This window comes from Cheilinus undulatus, unplaced genomic scaffold (genome assembly GCF_018320785.1).
Source record: "Cheilinus undulatus unplaced genomic scaffold, ASM1832078v1 Contig13, whole genome shotgun sequence".
NCBI classification, from domain to species: domain Eukaryota; kingdom Metazoa; phylum Chordata; class Actinopteri; order Labriformes; family Labridae; genus Cheilinus; species Cheilinus undulatus.
Genome location: NW_024571680.1, coordinates 50,127 through 76,921, shown reverse-complemented (window position 1 = coordinate 76,921; position 26,795 = coordinate 50,127). Strand labels below are relative to the sequence as shown.

The window sequence follows — 26,795 nt, the reverse complement described above, 5'->3', positions numbered from 1 at the left end:
CACCATCACTGTGTTTCTATCAACAGTTAGAACAGTCGCCACCATCACTGTGTTTCTATCAACAGTTAGAACAGTCGCCACCATCACTGTGTTTCTATCAACAGTTAGAACAGTCGCCACCATCACTGTATTTACATCAACAGAACAGTTGCCACCATCACTGTGTTTCTACCAACAGTTAGAACAGTCGCCACCATCACTGTTTTAATGTCAACAGTTAGAACAGTTTCCACCATCACTGTGTTTCTATCAACAGTTAGAACAGTCGCCACCATCACTGTGTTTACATCAACAGAACAGTCGCCACCATCACTGTGTTTCTATCAACAGTTAGAACAGTTGCCACCATCACTGTGTTTCTATCAACAGTTAGAACAGTCACCACCATCACTGTGTTTCTATCAACAGTTAGAACAGTCGCCACCATCACTGTGTTGACATCAACAGAACAGTCGCCATCATCACTGTGTTTACATCAACAGAACAGTCGCCACCATCACTGTGTTTCTATCAACAGTTAGAACAGTCGCCACCATCACTGTTTTTCTATCAACAGTTAGAACAGTCGCCACCATCCCTGTGTTTCTATCAACAGTTAGAACAGTCGCCAACATCACTGTGTTTCTATCAACAGTTAGAACAGTCGCCATCATCATTGTGTTTCTATCAACAGTTAGAACAGTCGCCACCATCCCTGTGTTTACATCAACAGAACAGTCGCCACCATCACTGTGTTTCTATCAACAGTTAGAACAGTCGCCAACATCACTGTGTTTACATCAACAATTAGAACAGTCGCCACCATCACTGTGTTTCTATCAACAGTTAGAACAGTCGCCACCATCACTGTGTTTCTATCAACAGTTAGAACAGTCGCCAACATCACTGTGTTTACATCAACAATTAGAACAGTCGCCACCATCACTGTGTTTCTATCAACAGTTAGAACAGTCCCCACCATCACTGTGTTTCTATCAACAGTTAGAACAGTCGCCACCATCACTGTGTTTACATCAACAGAACAGTCACCAACATCACTGTGTTTCTATCAACAGTTAGAACAGTCGCCACCATCACTGCGTTTATGTCAACAGTTAGAACAGTCGCCACCATCACTGCGTTTATGTCAACAATTAGAACAGTCGCCACCATCACTGTGTTTCTATCAACAGTTAGAACAGTCGCCACCATCACTGTGTTTCTATCAACAGTTAGAACAGTCGCCACCATCACTGTGTTTACATCAACAGAACAGTCACCAACATCACTGTGTTTCTATCAACAGTTAGAACAGTCGCCACCATCACTGCGTTTATGTCAACAGTTAGAACAGTCACCACCATCACTGTGTTTACATCAACAGAACAGTCGCCACCATCACTGTGTTTCTATCAACAGTTAGAACAGTCGCCACCATCACTGTGTTTATGTCAACAGTTAGAACAGTCGCCACCATCACTGCGTTTATGTCAACAGTTAGAACAGTCGCCACCATCACTGTGTTTATGTCAACAGTTAGAACAGTCACCACCATCACTGTGTTTACATCAACAGAACAGTCGCCACCATCACTGTGTTTCTATCAACAGTTAGAACAGTCCCCACCATCACTGTGTTTCTATCAACAGTTAGAACAGTCCCCACCATCACTGTGTTTATATCAACAGTTAGAACAGTCGCCACCATCACTGCGTTTATGTCAACAGTTAGAACAGTCGCCACCATCACTGTGTTTATATCAACAGTTAGAACAGTCCCCACCATCACTGTGTTTCTATCAACAGTTAGAACAGTCCCCACCATCACTGTGTTTATATATGTAATGGTTGGTGCTGTGCCTCTTCATGTTTCCTGTGGTGTGTTGATGTTTCATGTGGTGTGTTGATTTTCCCTGTGGTGTGTGTTTCTGGTGCTTCTAGGATGGAGGTTGTGTGTTTGGGGAGGTGAATGAAGACGGCGAGCTGACCGGTGGATCTTTAGCCTACATTTACCCCGATGGAGTGACCGCCCTCTTTGGAAGCTTTGTGGACGGAGAGCTGATCGAGGCTCGCTGTGCCGCCCTGATCTCCAACCAGAGCGGACGACCACGCTTTGAAATTGCCCCTAACAGTGAGTGAGGACCTCATTTTTCATGTAAAGCTGAACTCTAGAACTTCCTTCCAAGAGACAGAAGTAGTTTTAATGTCTGTACGAAGTCTAAGCATAGTAAATACCACCGATGAAAACCACCTGACAGGATGAGGAAAGAGAAACAATTGCAGTCTGAATAAAGGTTAAAATCATTCTAATCATACGACTCAAACAGAAATTTGGATGATGGAGACAAAAACCAACGTTGTTTTCCATGGTATATGTTGAATTACCATGGAGGACTCTGATGATCTGAACTTTATTTTGTGTAAAGATAAAAACATTAACGTTCTGTCTTTCAGGTCCGGTGTACTCATACGATAAGTCCACACCTACGTGCATCGCCACCCATGCCCTGCTTCCTGATCCTTATGAGAGCAAAATGTGAGTAACTGTTCCACTCCACAGGATGACACCCTGAGGTTTAGGATCATGTGTTCAGACTCAGAATAACTGATAACTGAGAGGACGGTTCCTCACGTTGGCTCTGTGTCAGGGTCTTTGTTTCAGACTCCATGATTAAAGGAGCAGGACAGGGTCTGTTCGCCAAGACCGCCACCGCCGCTGGCACTGTGATGGCTTTTTATAACGGAGTCAGGATCACGCATTCTGAGGTATGAGGCATTTATTAACAGAGAAACCCTGATAAAAGATTTACCAAGAAATTTCAGCAGTGATAGACAAACCAGGCTGCCATCTGGTTCCTCTAAGTCAGCAAAAATGAAGGATAACAGTTTGGGTTAGGGTTAGAGTTAACTCTAACCCCCCTGATTAATAATAAAACACACATTTATCAGCTTAAATACACCTAACTTTAGAGCCAGATAAACCAGAGAGTAGCTATAAATGATAATAATAGTAAAATACACATTTATCAGCTTAAATACACCTAACTTTAGAGCCAGATAAACCAGAGAGTAGCTATAAATGATAATAATAATAAAATCATACATTAATCAGTTGAAATACACCTAACTTTAGAGCCAGATAAACCAGAGAGTAGCTATAAATGATAATAATAATAAAATACACATTTATCAGCTTAAATACACCTAACTTTAGAGCCAGATAAACCAGAGAGTAGCTATAAATGATAATAATAATAAAATCATACATTAATCAGTTGAAATAGCTCCATAAAGTAAACTGTGCTTAGTTCTGCTGGTGGCTGCTGTTTTTGAAAGTTAGTTTTAGCAGTGATCTATCAGCCTGTTTGGAGTTGTTATCATTTTATAGGCCTATATCCTATTATTTTATGTCTTTGCCTCCTTCCCACTTCCCTAAGTTCTCCAGTAGGACAGGCTGAGAGCTCTAAGTGGACCTGTGACCCTTAGACTAATACAAACAAGTGTTAACAGTGATAATAGGAAGTATAAAGTAGTGACTGAACAGTGACCTGGCTAGTTTAAAGGTCATACCAGCAGTACTCATCAGTATTTCCCTCTTCAGGTGGACAGCAGAGACTGGGCGATGAACGGAAACACAATCTCATTGGACGAGGACACAGTCATCGACGTCCCACAGCCGTTCGACCACACAGACAGATACTGTGCTTCCCTGGGTCACAAAGCAAACCACTCCTTCAACCCCAACTGCAAATACGACCCGTAAGTTCACAGAGTGGAGGAGAAAGGAACTAGGACTCTTTAAGTCAGAGAAACCATAGAGCTGTAGGAAGACCAGAGGCAGTACTGAGGTTTTAGATGGATAACAATGAATTGTAATGATGGTGATAATAGTAAAGAGTAGTGACTCCTCTTAAAGAGAGGAACTATGGCTTTGTGGCTTTGTCCGTCATCATGCTAACACCTGTTTTGTGTTGGTGTGTCCAGGTTTGTCCACCCCCGCTTTGGGCCTATCAAGTGCATCCGAACGCTGCGGGCTGTGCAGAAGGATGAGGAGCTGACTGTTTCTTATGGTTATGATCATGATGCAGAGGGGAAAAACGGCCCTGAGGCCCCTGATTGGTACAAACTGGAGCTGAAGGACTTCCAACAGAGACAGGCGCCCCCCAGTGGACAGTAGGAGCTGTGGTGAAAGTCTGTGGACAATAAAAGGCCCCCCTTTTTTGAGGACCTTTCAGGACTACTCCAGAACTATGCAACAAACCAAAACATGGCAGACATTTCTCTGGATGCTGCTCAGTCTGATTTGACCTCTGTGGCCTTCTTCATCATCAGATTTCACATGAATAAAGATTTAGTATTTGGTTCTCATAAAGTACTGACATACTGTCAGAATAATTTAGTTTCCCTCAGTTATGTCTGCTCAGTTAGATGGCAGCTTTCTGATCAGGGCTCGGTCTTTATTTCATCCTTTTAAATGTTTTTATAGAGACTAATGCAGCATCTCAGTCCATTTATCTTAAACTATTCTGGATCTATTCACATGAAATATTAAAGGTTCATCTCAATAACGGATTATTTCAGAGGTTTTCTAAGACTATGACTTGGTTAGACTTTTCTAAACTCATCCTGAATGATATTTCACCACAGAAATGTACCACATCAAATAAACTGTACCACAGAGTAAAGTCTGGAGTTTCTGCTTCCACCAAAGAGTTTTAACCTGATGAACCGAGTCACCGATGGACTAAAGGATCTGCTGAAATACTGGACTTAAATAAAAGGACAATTAAACGAATGAGCACTTAAAGTTTTCATTAGTTTTTTTATCACTAAAGAGAGTCTGGTATCTGGTCTAAATGGATCTCTAAAGAGAGTCTGGTATCTGGTCTAAATGGATCTTTAAAGAGAGTCTGGTATCTGGTCTAAATGGATCACTAAAGAGAGTCTGGTATCTGGTCTAAATGGATCACTAAAGAGAGTCTGGTATCTGGTCTAAATGGATCACTAAAGAGAGTCTGGTATCTGGTCTAAATGGATCACTAAAGAGAGTCTGGTATCTGGTCTAAATGGATCTCTAATGAGAGTCTGGTATCTGGTCTAAATGGATCTCTAAAGAGAGTCTGGTATCTGGTCTAAATGGATCACTAATGAGAGTCTGGTATCTGGTCTAAATGGATCACTAAAGAGAGTCTGGTATCTGGTCTAAATGGATCTCTAATGAGAGTCTGGTATCTGGTCTAAATGGATCACTAAAGAGAGTCTGGTATCTGGTCTAAAAGGATCTTTAAAGAGAGTCTGGTATCTGGTCTAAATGGATCTCTAATGAGAGTCTGGTATCTGGTCTAAATGGATCTCTAAAGAGAGTCTGGTATCTGGTCTAAATGGATCTCTAATGAGAGTCTGGTATCTGGTCTAAATGGATCACTAATGAGAGTCTGGTATCTGGTCTAAATGGATCACTAAAGAGAGTCTGGTATCTGGTCTAAATGGATCTCTTATGAGAGTCTTGTATCTGGTCTAAATGGATCACTAATGAGAGTCTGGTATCTGCTCTAAATGGATCTCTAATGAGAGTCTGGTATCTGGTCTAAATGGATCACTAATGAGAGTCTGGTATCTGGTCTAAATGGATCTCTAATGAGAGTCTGGTATCTGGTCTAAATGGATCACTAAAGAGAGTCTGGTATCTGGTCTAAATGGATCTTTAAAGAGAGTCTGGTATCTGGTCTAAATGGATCTCTAATGAGAGTCTGGTATCTGGTCTAAATGGATCTCTAAAGAGAGTCTGGTATCTGGTCTAAATGGATCTCTAATGAGAGTCTGGTATCTGGTCTAAATGGATCACTAATGAGAGTCTGGTATCTGGTCTAAATTGATCTCTAATGAGAGTCTGGTATCTGGTCTAAATGGATCACTAATGAGAGTCTGGTATCTGGTCTAAATGGATCTCTAAAGAGAGTCTGGTATCTGGTCTAAATGGATCTCTAATGAGAGTCTGGTATCTGGTCTAAATTGATCTCTAATGAGAGTCTGGTATCTGGTCTAAATGGATCACTAATGAGAGTCTGGTATCTGGGCTTAATGGATCACTAAAGAGAGTCTGGTATCTGGTCTAAATGGATCTCTAATGAGAGTCTGGTATCTGGTCTAAATGGATCACTAATGAGAGTCTGGTATCTGGTCTAAATGGATCTCTAAAGAGAGTCTGGTATCTGGTCTAAATGGATCTCTAATGAGAGTCTGGTATCTGGTCTAAATGGATCTCTAATGAGAGTCTGGTATCTGGTCTAAATGGATCTCTAAAGAGAATCTGGTATCTGGTCTAAATGGATCTCTAATGAGAGTCTGGTATCTGGTCTAAATGGATCTCTAAAGAGAGTCTGGTATCTGGTCTAAATGGATCACTAAAGAGAGTCTGGTATCTGGTCTAAATGGATCACTAAAGAGAGTCTGGTATCTGGTCTAAATGGATCTCTAAAGAGAGTCTGGTATCTGGTCTAAATGGATCTGTAATGAGAGTCTGGTATCTGGTCTAAATGGATCTTTAATGAGAGTCTGGTATCTGGTCTAAATTGATCACTAAAGAGAGTCTGGTATCTGGTCTAAATGGATCTCTAATGAGAGTCTGGTATCTGGTCTAAATGGATCTCTAATGAGAGTCTGGTATCTGGTCTAAATGGATCTTTAAAGAGAGTCTGGTATCTGGTCTAAATGGATCTCTAATGAGAGTCTGGTATCTGGTCTAAATGGATCTCTAAAGAGAGTCTGGTATCTGGTCTAAATGGATCTTTAAAGAGAGTCTTGTATCTGGTCTAAATGGATCTCTAAAGAGAGTCTGGTATCTGGTCTAAATGGATCACTAATGAGAGTCTGGTATCTGGTCTAAATGGATCACTAAAGAGAGTCTGGTATCTGGTCTAAATGGATCTCTAATGAGAGTCTGGTATCTGGTCTAAATGGATCACTAAAGAGAGTCTGGTATCTGGTCTAAATGGATCTCTAAAGAGAGTCTGGTATCTGGCCTAGTGTTGCCGGTTAAAGGTTTTCAAACCCCAGTAGGAGGGGCGGGGCCTCGTTTGCCTGTCAGTCCAGACGCAGGGCTCAAATATCCCTCTCTCCCCTGGTCCAGGTTAATGATGAACCTCCTACCTGCTGAAACAACGAGACCAACCCACTGCCCGGAAGAGCCTCGCCACAGGAGATTTCCAGGATTACCGGGAACACCGGGCTCTCTGCTATCACCGGACATGTAGTCTAGGTCTCAGGAACACCTTTACCTCCAGGACTCATGTTTCTGTCTCTGACAGGCACTCAAATCGTCCTACAATCACCGGAAGCTGAAGTTTGACTATCCCGACCGAGGGCACACATCGACCGTGAACCGTGGCCTGGTAGCGGGTTAACACCGGGACATGGACCGGTACCGGTACTTCATCTTCAACCAGAGGAGCGTGCTGGTCCTCGGGATCCTCCAGATAGCCTGTTCAGGTCTCTGTGTGGTCTGTGGGTTCATGGACGCGGTTTTCCGCAAAGACACGGCTCTGAGCACGACCAGGACCCCGTTGTGGGGGGGGCTGGTGAGTATCGATCCTCTTATCGATACCTGATCAGTCAGGGCCTAAGAGAAGGACTACAGCTGATCAATAAATCAGTGATCCATGGGCTGTCCTACTGCGTTTACCTGTTGAGTCATGTACGGAGGCCCGTGAGAGTCAAAGCAGTGAGAGGGAATAAAGTCAGAGAGGAAAAAATGTATTCACGCTAAACTAAAAAGTTAAGAGATAAAAATGAGTAACAGTCAGAGTGAAGAGAAGAATCTTGTTTCATATCTGACTGTGAGTTTATGATGAGAAAAATCTTGTTTCATATCTGACTGTGAGTTTATGATGAGAAAAATCTTGTTTCATATCTGACTGTGAGTTTATGATGAGAAAAATCTTGTTTCATATCTGACTGTGAGTTTATGATGAGAAGAATCTTGTTTCATATCTGACTGTGAGTTTATGATGAGAAAAATCTTGTTTCATATCTGACTGTGAGTTTATGATGAGAAGAATCTTGTTTCATATCTGACTGTGAGTTTATGATGAGAAGAATCTTGTTTCATATCTGACTCTGAGTTTATGATGAGAAGAATCTTGTTTCATATCTGACTGTGAGTTTATGATGAGAAAAATCTTGTTTCATATCTGACTGTGAGTTTATGATGAGAAGAATCTTGTTTCATATCTGACTCTGAGTTTATGATGAGAAGAATCTTGTTTCATATCTGACTCTGAGTTAATGATGAGAAGAATCTTGTTTCATATCTGACTGTGAGTTTATGATGAGAAAAATCTTGTTTCATATCTGACTGTGAGTTTATGATGAGAAAAATCTTGTTTCATATCTGACTGTGAGTTTATGATGAGAAAAATCTTGTTTCATATCTGACTGTGAGTTTATGATGAGAAGAATCTTGTTTCATATCTGACTGTGAGTTTATGATGAGAAGAATCTTGTTTCATATCTGACTCTGAGTTTATGATGAGAAGAATCTTGTTTCATATCTGACTCTGAGTTAATGATGAGAAGAATCTTGTTTCATATCTGACTGTGAGTTTATGATGAGAAGAATCTTGTTTCATATCTGACTGTGAGTTTATGATGAGAAGAAACTTGTTTCATATCTGACTCTGAGTTAATGATGAGAAGAATCTTGTTTCATATCTGACTGTGAGTTTATGATGAGAAGAATCTTGTTTCATATCTGACTGTGAGTTTATGATGAGAAGAATCTTGTTTCATATCTGACTGTGAGTTTATGATGAGAAGAATCTTGTTTCATATCTGACTCTGAGTTTATGATGAGAAGAATCTTGTTTCATATCTGACTGTGAGTTTATGATGAGAAGAATCTTGTTTCATATCTGACTCTAAGTTTATGATGAGAAGAATCTTGTTTTATAACTGACTGTGAGTTTATGATGAGAAGAATCTTGTTTCATATCTGACTCTGAGTTTATGATGAGAAGAATCTTGTTTCATATCTGACTGTGAGTTTATGATGAGAAGAATCTTGTTTTATATCTGACTCTGAGTTTATGATGAGAAGAATCTTGTTTCATATCTGACTGTGAGTTTATGATGAGAAGAATCTTGTTTCATATCTGACTCTGAGTTTATGATGAGAAGAATCTTGTTTCATATCTGACTGTGAGTTTATGATGAGAAGAATCTTGTTTCATATCTGACTCTGAGTTTATGATGAGAAGAATCTTGTTTCATATCTGACTCTGAGTTTATGATGAGAAGAATCTTGTTTCATATCTGACTGTGAGTTTATGATGAGAAGAATCTTGTTTCATATCTGACTCTGAGTTTATGATGAGAAGAATCTTGTTTCATATCTGACTGTGAGTTTATGATGAGAAGAATCTTGTTTCATATCTGACTCTGAGTTTATGATGAGAAGAATCTTGTTTCACATCTGACTGTGAGTTTATGATGAGAAGAATCTTGTTTTATATCTGACTGTGAGTTTATGATGAGAAGAATCTTGTTTTATATCTGACTGTGAGTTTATGATGAGAAGAATCTTGTTTTATATCTGACTGTGAGTTTATGATGAGAAGAATCTTGTTTCATATCTGACTGTGAGTTTATGATGAGAAGAATCTTGTTTCATATCTGACTGTGAGTTTATGATGAGAAGAATCTTGTTTCATATCTGACTCTGAGTTTATGATGAGAAGAATCTTGTTTCATATCTGACTCTGAGTTTATGATGAGAAGAATCATGTTTCATATCTGACTGTGAGTTTATGATGAGAAGAATCTTGTTTTATATCTGACTCTGAGTTTATGATGAGAAGAATCTTGTTTTATATCTGACTCTGAGTTTATGATGAGAAGAATCTTGTTTCATATCTGACCGAGTTTATGATGAGAAGAATCTTGTTTTATATCTGACTCTGAGTTTATGATGAGAAGAATCTTGTTTCATATCTGACTCTGAGTTTATGATGAGAAGAATCTTGTTTCATATCTGACTCTGAGTTTATGATGAGAAGAATCTTGTTTCATATCTGACTGTGAGTGTATGATGAGAAGAATCTTGTTTTATATCTGACTCTGAGTTTATGATGAGAAGAATCTTGTTTCATATCTGACTCTGAGTTTATGATGAGAAGAATCTTGTTTCATATCTGACTCTGAGTTTATGATGAGAAGAATCTTGTTTCATATCTGACTCTGAGTTTATGATGAGAAGAATCTTGTTTTATATCTGACTGTGAGTTTATGATGAGAAGAATCTTGTTTCATATCTGACTCTGAGTTTATGATGAGAAGAATCTTGTTTCATATCTGACTCTGAGTTTATGATGAGAAGAATCTTGTTTCATATCTGACCGAGTTTATGATGAGAAGAATCTTGTTTCATATCTGACTCTGAGTTTATGATGAGAAGAATCTTGTTTCATATCTGACTCTGAGTTTATGATGAGAAGAATCTTGTTTCATATCTGACTGTGAGTTTATGATGAGAAGAATCTTGTTTTATATCTGACTCTGAGTTTATGATGAGAAGAATCTTGTTTCATATCTGACTCTGAGTTTATGATGAGAAGAATCTTGTTTCATATCTGACTCTGAGTTTATGATGAGAAGAATCTTGTTTCATATCTGACTCTGAGTTTATGATGAGAAGAATCTTGTTTCATATCTGACTGTGAGTTTATGATGAGAAGAATCTTGTTTCATATCTGACTGTGAGTTTATGATGAGAAGAATCTTGTTTCATATCTGACTGTGAGTTTATGATGAGAAGAATCTTGTTTCATATCTGACTCTGAGTTTATGATGAGAAGAATCTTGTTTCATATCTGACTCTGAGTTTATGATGAGAAGAATCTTGTTTCATATCTGACTGTGAGTTTATGATGAGAAGAATCTTGTTTCATATCTGACTGTGAGTTTATGATGAGAAGAATCTTGTTTCATATCTGACTGTGAGTTTATGATGAGAAGAATCTTGTTTCATATCTGACCGAGTTTATGATGAGAAGAATCTTGTTTTATATCTGACTCTGAGTTTATGATGAGAAGAATCTTGCTCTGATCCTGCTCTGGCTCCTTTAGTGCCCTCTCATTGGCTCCTACCTAAACGTTAATTTTCAGCTCCTCTCAGTTACATGCTCACTGATTGGCTCCTGTCCGTCACATGCTCTGTTCTGGCTCTGTCATTGGCTCTTAAATCAAACTTCATCCAGGTCGTTCTGGTCTTACAGGTCATGGCCTCTCCCGGTGTTCTGGCGCTCTTTGCCTCCCAAAGAAAAAACTCCCTCCTGGTGAGTCTGTCCTTTTAACCCTTTGTTGTCCTCTTCATCCTGGTTTTTCCAGAATTATTACTATTAGAATATTACAGCCAGGGCTCAGCTATGACAAGGTCAAAGGTCAACGTTGTAGGGGCCTATAGGGTCCTACAGGGGCCTCTCAGGGTTCCAGGGCCCCTCCCCCACTGTCTGAGTCTCTGCTCTCTAATTTCTAGAACCAGACAGGAAATACAGTCGTGAAGAATTAGGACACCCCATTAAACATTCAGTTCATTATTAAGAAATGTTCACATATCGATGTCTAATCTTGTTTTATTTCTCACTCAGGTAAAGAAAGTGATTTAACTGCAGGTAAACAACAAAAATTCACCTTTTTAACTCATTACACAAAAGATATCAACAAGGATACGTATTCTAACTGAGGAGGAAGTTGGGACACCCTACCCCCTAAGAGCTGGTGTTACCCCCTTTGGCTGAGATAACTTCAGTGAGACGCTTCTTGTAGCCGTTTACCAGTCTCTGACATCGGTCTGAGGAAAGTTTGCCCCACTCCTCAACACAGAATTCTTTCAGCTGTGAGATGTTTGAGGGTTTTCTTGCATGTACAGCCCGTTTCAAGTCACCCCACAGCATCTCAGTGGGGTTAAGATCTGGGCTTTGAGTCGGCCATTCCAGGACTCTCCTTTTCTTAGTTGTCAGCCAGTCCTTGGTGGATTTACTGGGATGTTTTGGGTCACTGTCATGTTGCAGATGGTCTCACATGTTCCTCAAGCACCCTCTGATACACGACAGAATTCATGGTAGATTCTATGATGGTGAGCTGGCCAGGTCCTGCTGCAGCAAAGCATCCCCAAATGATGACACTTCGGGGGGCGCTAGTGAGGCGACAATGGAGTAGGAGGTGTTTGAGACAAGCTTCCGCCTAACCTTTACAAAAACACATTTTTACTGCGCATTTAATGCAAATAAAATTAGTCTAAGTATTCAAAATACACTGGAGCAAGTCTGGAACAGTGCAGGTAATGGCAGCAGCCGCCAAACTCCGTAATTACAAATACTGGAAACTCAAGCTCAAGGCCTAGCTACACCTCGGTGTTGACAACAGCAAACCGCGGCACTCAACCATCCTCTCCACGGTCAGAGTCATCGATGGACGCCGAGGGTCTGAAAGCGGACATTCTGTCTTCATTAAGAGCGGACATTTCTGGCATCATCAGAACTGAGCTGAAACAAACGTTCGCTGAAGACTTCGACTTACTGAAGAACGAGCGGATAGAGGTTAAGTCTAAAATTGTTAACAATGCTGCAGCTATCCGCTCTGAAGTAGACAAAATGAAAGCCACCATCACCGACATGGAGACGGGACTTTCCACATGGACAGATGAGGTCGCTACGTTACAGGCAGAAGTCGTCAAACTTAAAGCGGAGGTGGCTCAGGTAAAGACGAAAAACGAGGGTTTGGAGGGTAGGCAGCGGAGAAATAATATCCGCATTGTGGGTGTGAAGGAGGGACCAGACTCGAGCTCCGCTGCCTCCATTTCTAAGCTACTGAAGGAGGCCCTGGCCCTGGATAAAGATATCCTGATCGACCGCTCACACCAAGGCATGGGGCAGAGTAAGCATGGCAAGCCCCGGGTTATTATTGCCAGGCTTCACTATTACCAGGACTGTGTAGACGTGCTACGCCGCGCCCGGGAGCAAGCTCCGCTCCGGTACCAAGGAGAACAGATATCCATCTTCCCTGATTACACCGAGAGTGTTGCCAAGGCCCGGGCTGCGTTCAACAACATCAGGAACCCACTTCGAGGCCGATGAGACATCCGCTATGGGATTTTATTCCCGGCTCGACTCCGCATTTCATTCAAGGGAGAGGACAAGGAATTCCTAAATCCGGACGAGGCTATGACCTGAGTGAAGAATACCATTGATACAGAAAACTAAAACGGACGCTAACCTGTCTTTTTGCCTCAGAGGACTGGCATCCACAACTGTTCACTTTTTTGTGCTGGTAATATAGATGCTACAGGGCCAGACTCAGAGGACCTAATTTCTGTATCCTTCTATTAATATATGTTTGTTATTTTTATTATTATTATTATTTTCTTTGTGCGCACGCACAGTTCAGCCAATTGTGTGGTGAGTACATGTCATTTGGATCTTACTTGGGTGTTTGTGAGCAGGCTAGCATATATTTTAAAGCTTTAAGTGGCACTCTGCTAATTTCACCAGTTCTAGGTTAACTTAAACTTTAACTGCTCCAGTGACATGGCATCCTCGAATGTTTTATTATAACTCAGTGCGCTTTCAAGCTCCGTTACTGATAAGGTCTGGCAGGAGCTGCCAGCTGGACAATGGCTGTTCCCCATTACCATCGCTTAGTGTGTGGCTTTGTTTGTAAAGGGTGTTATGATCGCCATGTTCTTTTGGGCGACAAGGGTTTGGGACCTACTGGACATGTGTTGTCTCTTTGTTTTGTTTGTTGTCTTACATGCTTCAACTTACACTGTTTACAAATTTTGGGATATACATGCATGATACTACTTGATATGAAAATTAATGGCAGCTAAAAGTGACTTGGAAAGGTCTTCAGGCTGTATGGTTAATTTTGTAAGTTGGAATGTTAAATCTCTGAATCACCCTGTAAAACGTAAGGGAATACTAATGCATCTTAGTCAACTTAAGGCTGATATTGCGTTCCTCCAGGAGACCCATCTCCGCACTGCTGACCTATATAGGTTGAGAGGTGGATGCATAGGACAAGTATTTCATTCCAATTTTGGCTCTAAGGCGAGAGGGGTGGCAATCCTAATCAGTAAGAACGTCCCATTTGTAATGTCTAGTGTAGAATCTGATCCCATGGGGCGTTATGTTGTTGTGGTTGGTCGGCTGTACAGAATCCCAGTTATTTTTGCAAATATCTATGCCCCAAATTGGGATGATCACATGTTTTTCTCCAACTTTTTTTCCCGACTCCCCAATTTGGATACACATCATCTCATCTTAGGTGGAGATGCAAACTGTGTACTTTACCCAAACCTTGATCGTAGCTCCTCCAGGACAACCCCTGAGTCTAGATCGGCACAAACCATCAAGCTTTTCCTACAAACATACAGCATGGCTGACGTTTGGCGCTTCCGCAATCCAATATCTAGAGCTTACTCTTTCTTCTCCTCAGTTCATAAGACATTCTCATGGATAGACTATTTTTTTATAGATAAAAAACTTTTGCCATTGGTAGTGGCCTGCGACTATGAACCTATAGTCATCTCTGACCATGGCCCCTTGACTATGAGAATGCGCATCCCTGACGCACACTCTGGGTATTGTCCTTGGAGGCTTAATCCGTTGCTCTTGTCCGAGGAAAATTTTGTAAGCTTTATTAAATCTGAAGTTGAATTTTTTCTAATCAACAACCAGACCCCTGGGATGTCAGTCTCAACTGTCTGGGAGTCGTTGAAAGCATACCTAAGGGGTCAGGTTATATCATTCTGTGCAGCGCAGAGAAAACGTAACACCAAGCGCCGTAATCAGCTGGCAGATGATATTTTGAAACTTGATACAATGTATAGTCATTCACCCTCAGATGATTTACTCAAGCAACACCTAACGCTAAAAATGGAATTTGATCTCATTTCTACGTCAGAAGCTGAAAATCTTATTTTAAAGTCCAGACATAGTATGTATGAGTATGGGGAGAAGGCAGGTAAAATTTTAGCACACCAGTTGTGTCAGAGGACTGCCAGTCAGTACATATCTGAAATTGAGGATGAACAAGGTTTAACTCACAGTGATCCTTTAGAGATTAACTCATGTTTTCATAACTTTTATTTCAGTTTGTATACTTCAGAGCCACCAGCCAATCAGTCAGCTTTAGATGAGTTCTTCCACAACCTTGATATCCCTAGAATAGATCCGGAGCAGGCAGCGGACCTAGATAGTGACATCTCTATAGAGGAGGTCGCAGAGGCTATTAAGAGCATGCAGAGGGGTAAGTCTCCTGGACCCGATGGGTTCCCATCTGAATTTTCTAAAACATTCTTGGAGCCTCTAGCACTACTCCTTCTTTCAGTCTTTGAGGAATCACTTTCCTCTAATTGTCTGCCTAAAACTATGAGAGAAGCAACCATTTCACTCATCCTTAAAAAAGATAAAATTCCGCTTCAATGTGGCTCCTATCGCCCTATCTCCCTTCTGAACTCACATGTAAAGATCCTTGCTAAACTCTTGGCTCGACGTCTCGAGATCCCCCTTCCAGCTATCATATTGGCCGACCAAACAGGATTTATGAGGAACCGATACTCTTTTTTTAATATCAGGTGCCTTTTAAATATTCTTTATGATCCCACTCCATCCGATACACCGGAGGTTTTACTCTCATTTGATGCTGAGAAGGCTTTTGATCAGGTGGAGTGGGATTATTTATTCTATGCACTCAAAAAATTTGGTTTCGGCCCGAAATTTTTGTCTTGGATAAAAAACTATATTCTTTCCCAATGGCTGCAGCCTGCACCAACAATAATCTTTCTACCTATTTTCACTTACAAAGAGGTACGAGACAGGGCTGTCCGATGCCCCCGCTCCTTTTCGCCATAGCAATTAAACCACTGGCGCTAGCCATACGACAAGACATTGCTATTAAAGGAATTGACAAGAGAGGTCAAGAGTGCAAAGTTTCGCTTTATGCAGATGATTTGCTATTATATCTGTCGGATCCTTTGCTAAGTCTCCCTAGGCTATTAGACATGCTAAAGAAATTTGGTAGAATATCTGGCTATAAGATTAACCTTCAAAAAAGTGAGTTAATTCCAATCAACAATGCTGCCAAAAATATTTCCTATAATTCAACCCCATTCAATATTACTACAAAGAAGTTTAAGTATTTGGGAGTCTGGATAACGCACAACTATAAGGACCTCTACAAAGCTAATTTTTTGCCCTTAATAGAGCATGTGAAACAAGATATTAAATGCTGGGACCAGTTGCCCCTTTCCCTAATGGGAAGGATCAGTACAGTTAAGATGAACATTTTGCCTAGGTTCCTCTATTTATTTCAAAGTCTCCCTATATTTCTGACAAGATTTTTTTTAGCTCTGTGAACAGACTTATATCAGATTTCATATGGAATAAAAAAAAACACGCATACGGGGATGTATACTGCAGAGACCTCGACTTCATGGTGGTCTGGCATTACCTAATCTCCTTTATTATTACTGGGCGGCAAACATAAGAACTCTGATGTACTGGATGAGAGATTTAAACACCTTAAATTCTCCGAAATGGCTAACCATAGAGAATACATCCTGTAAATGCACCTCTCCGCCAGCTGTATTATGTGCTGATCTGCCATTGGTTAAACCTCTCTCCAATTTTACTGCCAACCCCATTGTGATACAGTCAGTGAAAATTTGGAACCAATTTCGGAAAGCATTTGCACTCCACAGTATACCTCTTTTTGCTCCAATAGTTAAGAATCACATTTGCTCCTTCAGTGTCAGACAGAGCCTTTGACATCTGGCTTGACAGAGGAATATTATCTCTAAAGGATCTCTATATAAATGATTCCTTTGCAGCCTTCGAGCAACTACTAAGTAAATTTGATATCCCTAGATCTCATTTTTATAGATATTTACAAGTGCAGAGCTTTATTACCTCACAAACCGATTGCTTTCCCATATATTCTCCAGCACCCTTGTTAGATTCCATTTTCAAGATCAGAGCAAACCTGAACCAGATTATAGGTAGGATTTATAATCTACTTAACCAGCATAACTCAAAGATTCTAACTCAACTTAAAGCCAAATGGGAAGAGGACTTAAATGAACAAATTTCAGATGAAACTTGGTCGAGAATTATACGAAGAATTTACACATCATCTGTCTGTCAAAGACACGACGCTGTGCAATATAAATAGTCCACAGGCTTCACTGATCGAAGGTTAGACTGTCCAAAATTAGGCCAGACCTAGACCCTACTTGTGACAGGTGTAAACAGGCCCCTGCGAGCTTATTACATATGTTTTAGGCTTGTCCTGGGTTGTACAACTTCTGGGAGTCCATTTTTAAAAGTCTTTCAAAAATATTAGAGGTGCCGATAGATCCTTCTCCCCTCACTGCCTTATTTGGTATAACGACACAGGCTATGCATCTGAATAAGAACAGGTGTAACATGCTGGCCTTCTGCACTTTGTTGGCCAGGCGCCTTATATTATTTAGATAGAAAGATCCTCTACCTCCTAAACATTCTCATTGGATTAAAGAGATCATGCGATATGTCAAGCTGGAGAAGATAAGATAATCTCTTCAAGGCTCCACCTTGAGATTTTATGAAACCTGGAAGCCTTTCTTAGTATTTGTTGAGAAAATGGGAGTAGATAATGTAATCCCATGATGTCTTTCTTTTCCTGCGCTGATAGTGTGGGATGACTGACACTTGAGTAGTATGTTGTCTAGTATGTTCTGTATTTCGATAACTTGTATTTTTTTTTCTTTCATATATATATATTGCAAAAATTAACAATAAAGAGACCTTGATATAAATCATGAGACTTCCACCTCCATGCTTCACAGCTGGTATGAGGTTCTTTTCCTGGAATGCTGTGTTTGGTTTACGCCACACATGTCCTCTGTTCTGGTGTCCAAATAATTCAATTTTAGACTCATCTGTCCAAAGAACGTAGTTCCAGAAGTCCTGGTCTTTGTCTATGTTCTCTCTGGCAAACTTCAGTCTGGCTTTCATGTTTCTTTTAGAGAGCAAAGGTTTCCTCCCTGCACACCTCCCATGAAAGTTAGATTTGTGCAGTCTCTTTCTGATTGTCGAGTCATGCACTTTCACATCAACAGTAGCAAGAGCCTGCTGTAGGTCCCGTGATGACATTTTAGGGTTTTTGGAGACTTCTTTTAGCATCTTGCAGTCTGCTCTTGGGGTGAACTTGCTTGGACGGCCAGACCTGGGCATGTTAACAGTTGTTTTGAATGTCCTCCACTTGTACACTATTTTCCAGACAGTGGAATGGCTAATTTCAAATTGTTTTGAGATCTTTTTGAATCCTTTACCAGACTCATAAGCTGCTACAATCTTCTTTCTGATGTCCTCGCTCAGCTCTTTGGATCTCACCATGGTGTTCACTCTCATTTCAACAGTCAGGAGCACACCAAACCAAATGTCTGAGGTTTAAACAGGGCAAGCCTCCTTCAAAACACTGAGTAACGATGTTCTAATCATGTGCACCTGATGATACACCTGTGTGTGATTTTAGCCATTTTAAGTGGGAATAAATGTGGGGATGTCCTAATTTATTTCTCACCAGAAATTGCTTCTATTTTAAATGACATTTTACGGAAAGTTTTAAAAAGTATTTTCTTCAGTTTTAATTGTTATATATACTTATATATTACTTATATCTCTCAGTGTTGTTAAAATTGATATAAATATCCATATGTCTAAATATCTTTAAAAAACACACAGGCTTTCATAGGGTGTCCTAATTTTTTCACTCCAGTCCTTTGACTGGACTCCTGTAGTCTGGTCCTGGTCCATCTCTGATCCTTTGATCACATCAGTGATTGTCATGAACCCAGATTTGATTCATAGTAGAAACAACAGATCAGACGTTGATGCTGAGACCATTTCATGAAAGTATCAGCTCATTAACCCAAAAAAGTAGGGATGGGGCAACAAGAGGCTGGAAAAGTAAGTGGTACTAATGAAAAACAGCTGGAGGAGCAGTTTGGACCTAATCAGGTTAACAGTTCAGTAACATGCAAGTATGGTCTAGACCTGCCCCCTTTGGAAAGGGTCTGCAGATAGGCTGAGTTTTAAACTGGGGCCATAAAAACAGACTGATGAATGAAATGGAACACTAATCCCACAGACCGGCTCCTGATCCAGATCTCAGGACTCTTATGAACGTGATCCTAGTGTCTCTCCTCTACGAGCCTGCCCAGGTCTGGATCTGAGGGCTGGGTCCATCATCTGTGGTCTTGTTGTGCAGCTGAAAGAGTCTACCCGTGTCCTCAGGTGAGCGTGATGGTGGCAGCAGCGGGACTGTCCTGTGCGGCTGCAGCGCTGATTTTCGGTTACTCCTGTCTGACGCTCACCTACGGCGAGGAGGACGAGGACGTGTTCCACCGCCATCGCAGTCCTGAAGTGGTAACCTCTGTTTTTATCAGTCACAGATCCTTCTGGATCAGATCCAGTACAATGCCAGAGCAGACTGATGTCTCCTGTAGACCCGCCTGACCCGGGGTGTGAGGATCCATGAGACGGAGACGAGTCAGTAAAACAATCAGTGACACACTGACTGATAAATAAATAAACCTAGATCATAGCTCTGTTCACAGTCTGGTCCTCTGGACTACTGTAGTCCTTTAACTGGACTACTGTAGTCCTGTAACTGGACTCCTGTAGTCTGGTCCTGGTCCATCTCTGATCCTTTGATCAGGTTTAACTGGACTACTGTAGTCCTTTACCTGGACTCCTGTAGTCTAGTCCTGGTCCATCTCTGATCCTTTGATCAGGTTTAACTGGACTACTGTAGTCCTTTAACTGGACTACTGTAGTCCTTTAACTGGACTACTGTAGTCTGGTCCTGGTCCATCTCTGATCCTTTGATCAGGTTTAACTGGACTACTGTAGTCCTTTAACTGGACTCCTGTAGTCTGGTCCTGGTCCATCTCTGATCCTTTGATCAGGTTTAACTGGACTACTGTAGTCCTTTAACTGGACTACTATAGTCTGGTCCTGGTCCATCTCTCATCCTTTTTCAGGCTTAACTGGACTACTGTAGTCCTTTAACTGGACTCCTGTAGTCTGGTCCTGGTACATCTCTGATCCTTTTTCAGGTTTAACTGGACTTCTGTAGTCCTTTAACTGGACTACTGTAGTCCGGTCCTGGTCCATCTCTCATCCTTTTTCAGGTTTAACTGGACTACTGTAGTCCTTTAACTGGACTACTGTAGTCCGGTCCTGGTCCATCCCTCATCCTTTTTCAGGTTTAACTGGACTACTGTAGTCCTTTAACTGGACTCCTGTAGTCTGGTCCTGGTCCATCTCTGATCCTTTTTCAGGTTTAACTGGACTTCTGTAGTCCTTTACCTGGACTCCTGTAGTCTGGTCCTGGTCCATCTCTGATCCTTTGATCAGGTTTAACTGGACTACTGTAGTCCTTTAACTGGACTCCTGTAGTCTGGTCCTGGTCCATCTCTCATCCTTTGATCAGGTTTAACTGGACTTCTGTAGTCCTTTAACTGGACTACTGTAGTCTGGTCCTGGTCCATCTCTGATCCTTTGATCAGGTTTAACTGGACTACTGTAGTCCTTTACCTGGACTACTGTAGTCTGGTCCTGGTCCATCTCTGATCCTTTGATCAGGTTTAACTGGACTTCTGTAGTCCTTTACCTGGACTCCTGTAGTCTGGTCCTGGTCCATCTCTGATCCTTTGATCAGGTTTAACTGGACTACTGTAGTCCTTTAACTGGACTCCTGTAGTCTGGTCCTGGTCCATCTCTCATCCTTTGATCAGGTTTAACTGGACTTCTGTAGTCCTTTAACTGGACTACTGTAGTCTGGTCCTGGTCCATCTCTGATCCTTTGATCAGGTTTAACTGGACTACTGTAGTCCTTTACCTGGACTACTGTAGTCTGGTCCTGGTCCATCTCTGATCCTTTGATCAGGTTTAACTGGACTTCTGTAGTCCTTTAACTGGACTACTGTAGTCTGGTCCTGGTCCATCTCTGATCCTTTGATCAGGTTTAACTGGACTACTGTAGTCCTTCAACTGGACTTCTGTAGTCCTTTACCTGGACTACAATAGTCCTTTTACAGGACAACTGTAGTCCTTCAACTGGACTTCTGTAGTCCTTTACCTGGACTACAATAGTCCTTTTACAGGACTACTGTAGTCCTTTACCTGGACTTCTGTAGTCTTTTACCTGGACTACAATAGTCCTTTTACAGGATTACTGTAGTACTTTATCTGGACTACTGTAGTCTGGTCCTGGTCCATCTCTCATCCTTTTTCAGGCTTAACTGGACTACTGTAGTCCTTCAACTGGACTTCTGTAGTCCTTTACCTGGACTACAATAGTCCTTTTACAGGACTTCTGTAGTCCTTTACCTGGACTACAATAGTCCTTTTACAGGACTACTGTAGTCCTTTAACTGGACTACTGTAGTCTGGTCCTGGTCCATCTCTCATCCTTTTTCAGGCTTAACTGGACAACTGTAGTCCTTCAACTGGACTTCTGTAGTCCTTTACCTGGACTACAATAGTCCTTTTACAGGACTACTGTAGTCCTTTACCTGGACCTGGACTCCTGGATTCCTGGATCTCCATCTGCTGGAGGGCCACCTGTCTGGTTTCTGTGTTTTTGACCAACTGTCTGGTTTCTCTGTTTTCTGTCCCATTTCTGGACAGGAAGACAGCTTGTATTGATTTTGGATTTGGCCTTTCAAAATAAAAGTCTGGTGGCTGTAGAAAACTGACAAACACATTCAAACCTGGACCTGAAACTGGTCTGATCCGGTCTGATTTGAGCTGTGAATGAAACCAGAGAGCTGTTATTAGGATTGGACTAAAAGAGGACCCATAAATCTCTAAACCTGAACTCTTCATGACATGGTAACATCCTCCTCTTCCTCTGTGCTCAGACGTTTGTGCTTCATCGGATGGTGAAAGGAGCCAACGCCACCATCCTCCTGGCGTGTACCATCAGCCTGCTTCTGTCCTCTTTCATCGGCTACGTGGGCTTCCGGAGTCTTCCCTGCTGTGGCTGCTATGACGCCAGAACTGGCCTGGTGAGAGGAAGTACAGCTCACACGTGGCTGTGGCTAAGGATGGGTTTCAGAATTGAGATGATTAAAATGATTGTTGTTGTTGTTATCATAACTATGATGATTATTATTTTTGTCATTAGAATTATGATTAGAAATATTTTTTATTATAATTATTATCATCGCTATTATATTATTGTTATTATTATTATTATCAAAATAATAATTATTATTATTGCTTTCATTATTATTATTATTGTTTAATTAATATTGTTATTATATGGCCATATATGTAGGTTATATCCCTGATATTATAATAATTGAAATTATTATTATTATTATTATTATTATTATTATTTTGTGGTTATATATGTAGAATATATTATTATTGTTATTGTTGCCTATTTTTATCCTGCAAAAAAAAAATAAAACCTGCAATATCACATTCATATAGGTTTTAAGATCCTTTGTAAAAAAAAAAACAAAAAAAAAGTTTAGCCCCGGTTCCTCCAATTTCTGTGGCTTATTACTTTTAATATTGATTTATAATAGTTTGTAATATTAAATAATATTTATAATAAGAATAGTTGGTAATAATTCTGATAATAATTAATAATAATTGGTAATATTTAATAATATTTCTGATGATGATAATAGTGGGTAATATTTAATAATATTTATGATGATAATAGTGGGTAATATTTAATAATATTTATGATGATAATAGTGGGTAATATCTAATAATATTTATGATGATAATAGTGGGTAATATTTAATAATATTTATGATGATAATAATAGGTAATATTTAATAATATTTATGATGATAATAGTGGGTAATATTTAATAATATTTATGATGATAATAGTGGGTAATATTTAATAATATTTATGATGATAATAGTGGGTAGTATTTATGGGAATAGTTAATAAATATTTGTGTTGATGTGGTTTTCCTCTGGTCTTGGTCTTTCAGGAGACCCTGGTTCCTCATTGTGACCCCGGGGATACTGAGATGGTCTGTACTTGGCGAGGTAAGGACTCTAAAATTCCCATGCTACCCTAAAATGTTTGTTTTTGGAGATTTCCAGTTGTCATTTTTGACACACGTACATTCTAATGTTGTCCTCCTCATGTCCAGCAGGGGGCGATGATAGACTCTTCAACTCTCCAGCTCAGTCTGCAGACCCGCCCAACACAGAAGAAGAGGAAGCCCCCTCCAAACTGCCTCCATACAGCAGACTGACCTAATTACAGAGAGTATTCCAGGTCTGGATTTATCCAAGTGGTCTTTTATCAGGGACGTTAATTCACTCATTCATTCAATAAAAGCTTTTTCATTCATTAATCTGGTAGAGTAATCTGCTTTAAAGATGAGTCAGCACATTTCTGATTCAGTGATGACTATTGGGGGGGGGGGGGGACTAGAGCCAGTGAGCCAATCAGGTTAGAGATCAAACGGCTTCTATTATTTCAGCTCTAAGATTAAAGTGAGATTAACATCTGAATCCTGAGATTAAAGTGAGATTAATGTCTGAATTCTGAGATTAAAGTGAAATAAAAATCTGAATCCTGAGATTAAAGTGAGTTTAAAGTCTAAATCCTGAGATTAAAGTGAGATTAATGTCTGAATTCTGAAATTTAAGTTAGATTAAAGTCTGAATCCTGAGATTAATGTGAGATTAAAATCTGAATCCTGAGATTAAAGTGAGATTAAAGTCTGAATCCTGAGATTAAAGTGAGATAAAAGTCTGAATCCTGAGATTAAAGTCTGAATCCTGAGATTAATGTGAGATTAAAGTCAGAATTCTGAGATTAAAGTGAGATTAAAGTCTGAATCCTGAGATTAAATAGAGATTAACATCTTAATCCTGAGATTAAAGTGAGATTAGAGTCAGAATTCTGAGATTAAAGAGAGGTTAATGTCTGAATCCTGAGATTAAAGTGAGATTAAAGTCTGAATCCTGAGATTAAAGTGAGAGTAACGTCTGAATCCTGAGATTAAAGTGAGATTGAAGTCTGAATCTGAGATTTAAGTCAGAATTCTGAGATTAAATTCAGACAAAAGTCTGAATCCTGAGATTGAAGAGAGATTAAAGTCTGGATCCTGAGATTAAAGTGAGACTAAAGTCTGAATCCTGAGATTAAAGTGAGATTAAAGTCTGAATCCTCAGAATAAAGTGAGATTAACGTCTGAATCCTGAGATTAAAGTGAGATTAAAGTCACAATTCTGAGATTAAAGTCTAAATCCTGTGATTAAAGTGAGATTAAAGTCTGAATCCTGAGATTAATGTCTGAATTCTGAGATTAAAGTGAGATTAAAGTCTGAAACTAAGATTTAAGTCAGAATTCTGAGATTAAAGTGAGATTAACATCTTAATCCTGAGATTTAAGTGAGATTAACGTCTGAATCTGAGATTAAAGTGAGATTAATGTCTGCATCCTGAGATTAAAGTGAGATTAACATCTTCATCCTGAGATTAAAGTGAGATTAAAGTCTGAATTCTGAGATTAAAATGAAATTAAAGTCTGAATCCTGAGATTAGAGTAAGATTAATGTCTGAATCCTGAGATCAAAGAGAGGTTAAAGTCTGAATTCTGAGATTAAAGTGAGATTAACGTCTGAATCCTGAGATTAATGTGAGATTAATATCCTAATTGAGATTCAAGTGTGATTAGAGTCAGAATTCTGAGATTAGAGAGGTTAACATCTGAATTATGAGATTAAAGTGAGATTAACATTTTAATCGTGAGATTAAAGTGAGATTAACGTCTGAATCCTGAGATTTAAGTCAGAATTCTGAGATTAAAGTGAGATTAGAGTCAGAATCCTGAGATTAAAATGAGACTAACATCTGAATCCTGATATTAAAGTGAGATTAAAGTCTGGATCCTGAGATTAAAGTGAGATTAAAGTCTGAATCCTGAGATTAAAGTGAGAGTAACGTCTGAATCCTGAGATTAAAGTGAGATTAAAGTCTGAATTCTGAGATTTAAGTCAGAATTCTTAGATTAAAGTGAGATTATAGTCTGAATCCTGAGATTAAAGAGATTAAAGTCTGAATCCTGGGATTAAAGTGAGATTAAAGTCTAAATCCTGAGATTAAAGTGAGATTAATGTCTGAATTCTGAGATTTAAGTTAAAGTCTGAATCCTGAGATTAACGTGAGATTAAAGTCTGAATCCTGAGATTGAAGTGAGATTAAAGTCATAATTCTGAGATTTAAGTCAGAATTTTGAAATTAAAGTGAGATTAAAGTCTGAATCCTGAGATTAAAGTGAGATTAAAGTCATAATTCTGAGATTTAAGTCAGAATTTTGAAATTAAAGTGAGATTAAAGTCTAAATCCTGAGATTAAAGTGAGATTAAAGTCTGAATCTGAGATTAAAGTGAGATTAATGTCTGAATCCTGAGATTAAAGTGAGATTAAAGTCTAAATCCTGAGATTAAAGTGAGATTAATGTCTGAATTCTGAGATTTAAGTTAGATTAAAGTCTGAATCCTGAGATTAACGTGAGATTAAAGTCTGAATCCTGAGATTGAAGTGAGATTAAAGTCATAATTCTGAGATTTAAGTCAGAATTTTGAAATTAAAGTGAGATTAAAGTCTGAATCCTGAGATTAAAGTGAGATTAAAGTCATAATTCTGAGATTTAAGTCAGAATTTTGAAATTAAAGTGAGATTAAAGTCTAAATCCTGAGATTAAAGTGAGATTAAAGTCTGAATCTGAGATTAAAGTGAGATTAATGTCTGAATCCTGAGATTAAAGTGAGATTAAAGTCTAAATCCTGAGATTAAAGTGAGATTAATGTCTGAATTCTGAGATTTAAGTTAGATTAAAGTCTGAATCCTGAGATTAACGTGAGATTAAAGTCTGAATCCTGAGATTGAAGTGAGGTTAAGTCTGAATCCTGAAATCAAAGTCTGAATCCTGAGATTAAAGTGAGATTAAAGTCTGAATCCTGAGATTAAAGTGAGATTAAAGTCTAAATCCTGAGATTAAAGTGAGATTAATGTCTGAATTCTGAGATTTAAGTTAGATTAAAGTCTGAATCCTGAGATTAACGTGAGATTAAAGTCTGAATCCTGAGATTGAAGTGAGGTTAAGTCTGAATCCTGAAATCAAAGTCTGAATCCTGAGATTAAAGTGAGATTAAAGTCTGAATCCTGAGATTAAAGTGAGATTAAAGTCATAATTCTGAGATTTAAGTCAGAATTTTGAAATTAAAGTGAGATTAAAGTCTAAATCCTGAGATTAAAGTGAGATTAAAGTCTGAATCTGAGATTAAAGTGAGATTAATGTCTGAATCCTGAGATTAAAGTGAGATTAAAGTCTGAATCCTGTGATTAAAGTGAGATTAACATCTGAATCCTGAGATTAAAGTGAGATTAAAGCCTGAATCTAAGATTAAAGTCTGAATTCTGAGATCAACGTGAGATTATTCAGAATTCTGAGATTAAAGTGAGAATAACATCAGAATTCTGAGATTTAAGTGAGATTAAAATCAGAATTCTGAGATTAATGCCAGAAGTTTTCCCAGAATTTGAAAAACCCACTCTCATATGTGTTTCTCTCTAGGATCTGTCAGATCTGAGTCTCTAAACAGGCCCAGCTCTCTGGGTTGTGATGTTGTCTGTATTTTTACAGGAGTGTTCCTTTCAACTGAACCAAACCTGCTCAGACTGAGCCATGTGATTTTTGTGTATGAATCCAGATTTTTTTGTATTT

The 26,795-nt window shown here is 39.5% G+C and overlaps 2 protein-coding genes across 4 annotated transcripts in view; both read left to right on the top strand.

The window, feature by feature from the left end:
• setd7 (SET domain containing 7, histone lysine methyltransferase) overlaps nt 1-4,659 on the top strand; it is a 38,293-nt gene extending 33,634 nt beyond the window's left edge. The window contains exons 4-8 of the mRNA XM_041782432.1: nt 1,920-2,109; nt 2,433-2,514; nt 2,627-2,744; nt 3,580-3,737; nt 3,963-4,659. Of these exons, the coding sequence (XP_041638366.1) occupies nt 1,920-2,109; nt 2,433-2,514; nt 2,627-2,744; nt 3,580-3,737; nt 3,963-4,155 (741 nt within the window). The 3' untranslated portion in view covers nt 4,156-4,659. The remainder of the gene's footprint in view (nt 1-1,919; nt 2,110-2,432; nt 2,515-2,626; nt 2,745-3,579; nt 3,738-3,962) is intronic.
• Nucleotides 4,660-7,135: 2,476 nt separating this feature from the next.
• On the top strand, nt 7,136-23,407 carry zgc:113425 (uncharacterized protein LOC541425 homolog). Of its 3 annotated transcripts, none has more exons than XM_041782437.1 (6): nt 7,136-7,555; nt 11,249-11,308; nt 19,310-19,441; nt 21,943-22,089; nt 23,040-23,097; nt 23,208-23,407. In XM_041782437.1, exons 1-6 carry the CDS (start codon nt 7,391-7,393, stop codon nt 23,312-23,314), a joined length of 669 nt encoding a protein of 222 aa, XP_041638371.1. In that variant the 5' UTR covers nt 7,136-7,390; the 3' UTR covers nt 23,315-23,407. The 3 variants fall into 3 exon arrangements, with proteins under 3 accessions (XP_041638371.1, XP_041638370.1, XP_041638372.1); XM_041782436.1 differs by having other exon boundaries at nt 23,205-23,407; XM_041782438.1 differs by lacking the exon at nt 19,310-19,441 and having other exon boundaries at nt 23,205-23,407.
• The last annotated feature ends 3,388 nt before the right edge of the window (nt 23,408-26,795 follow it).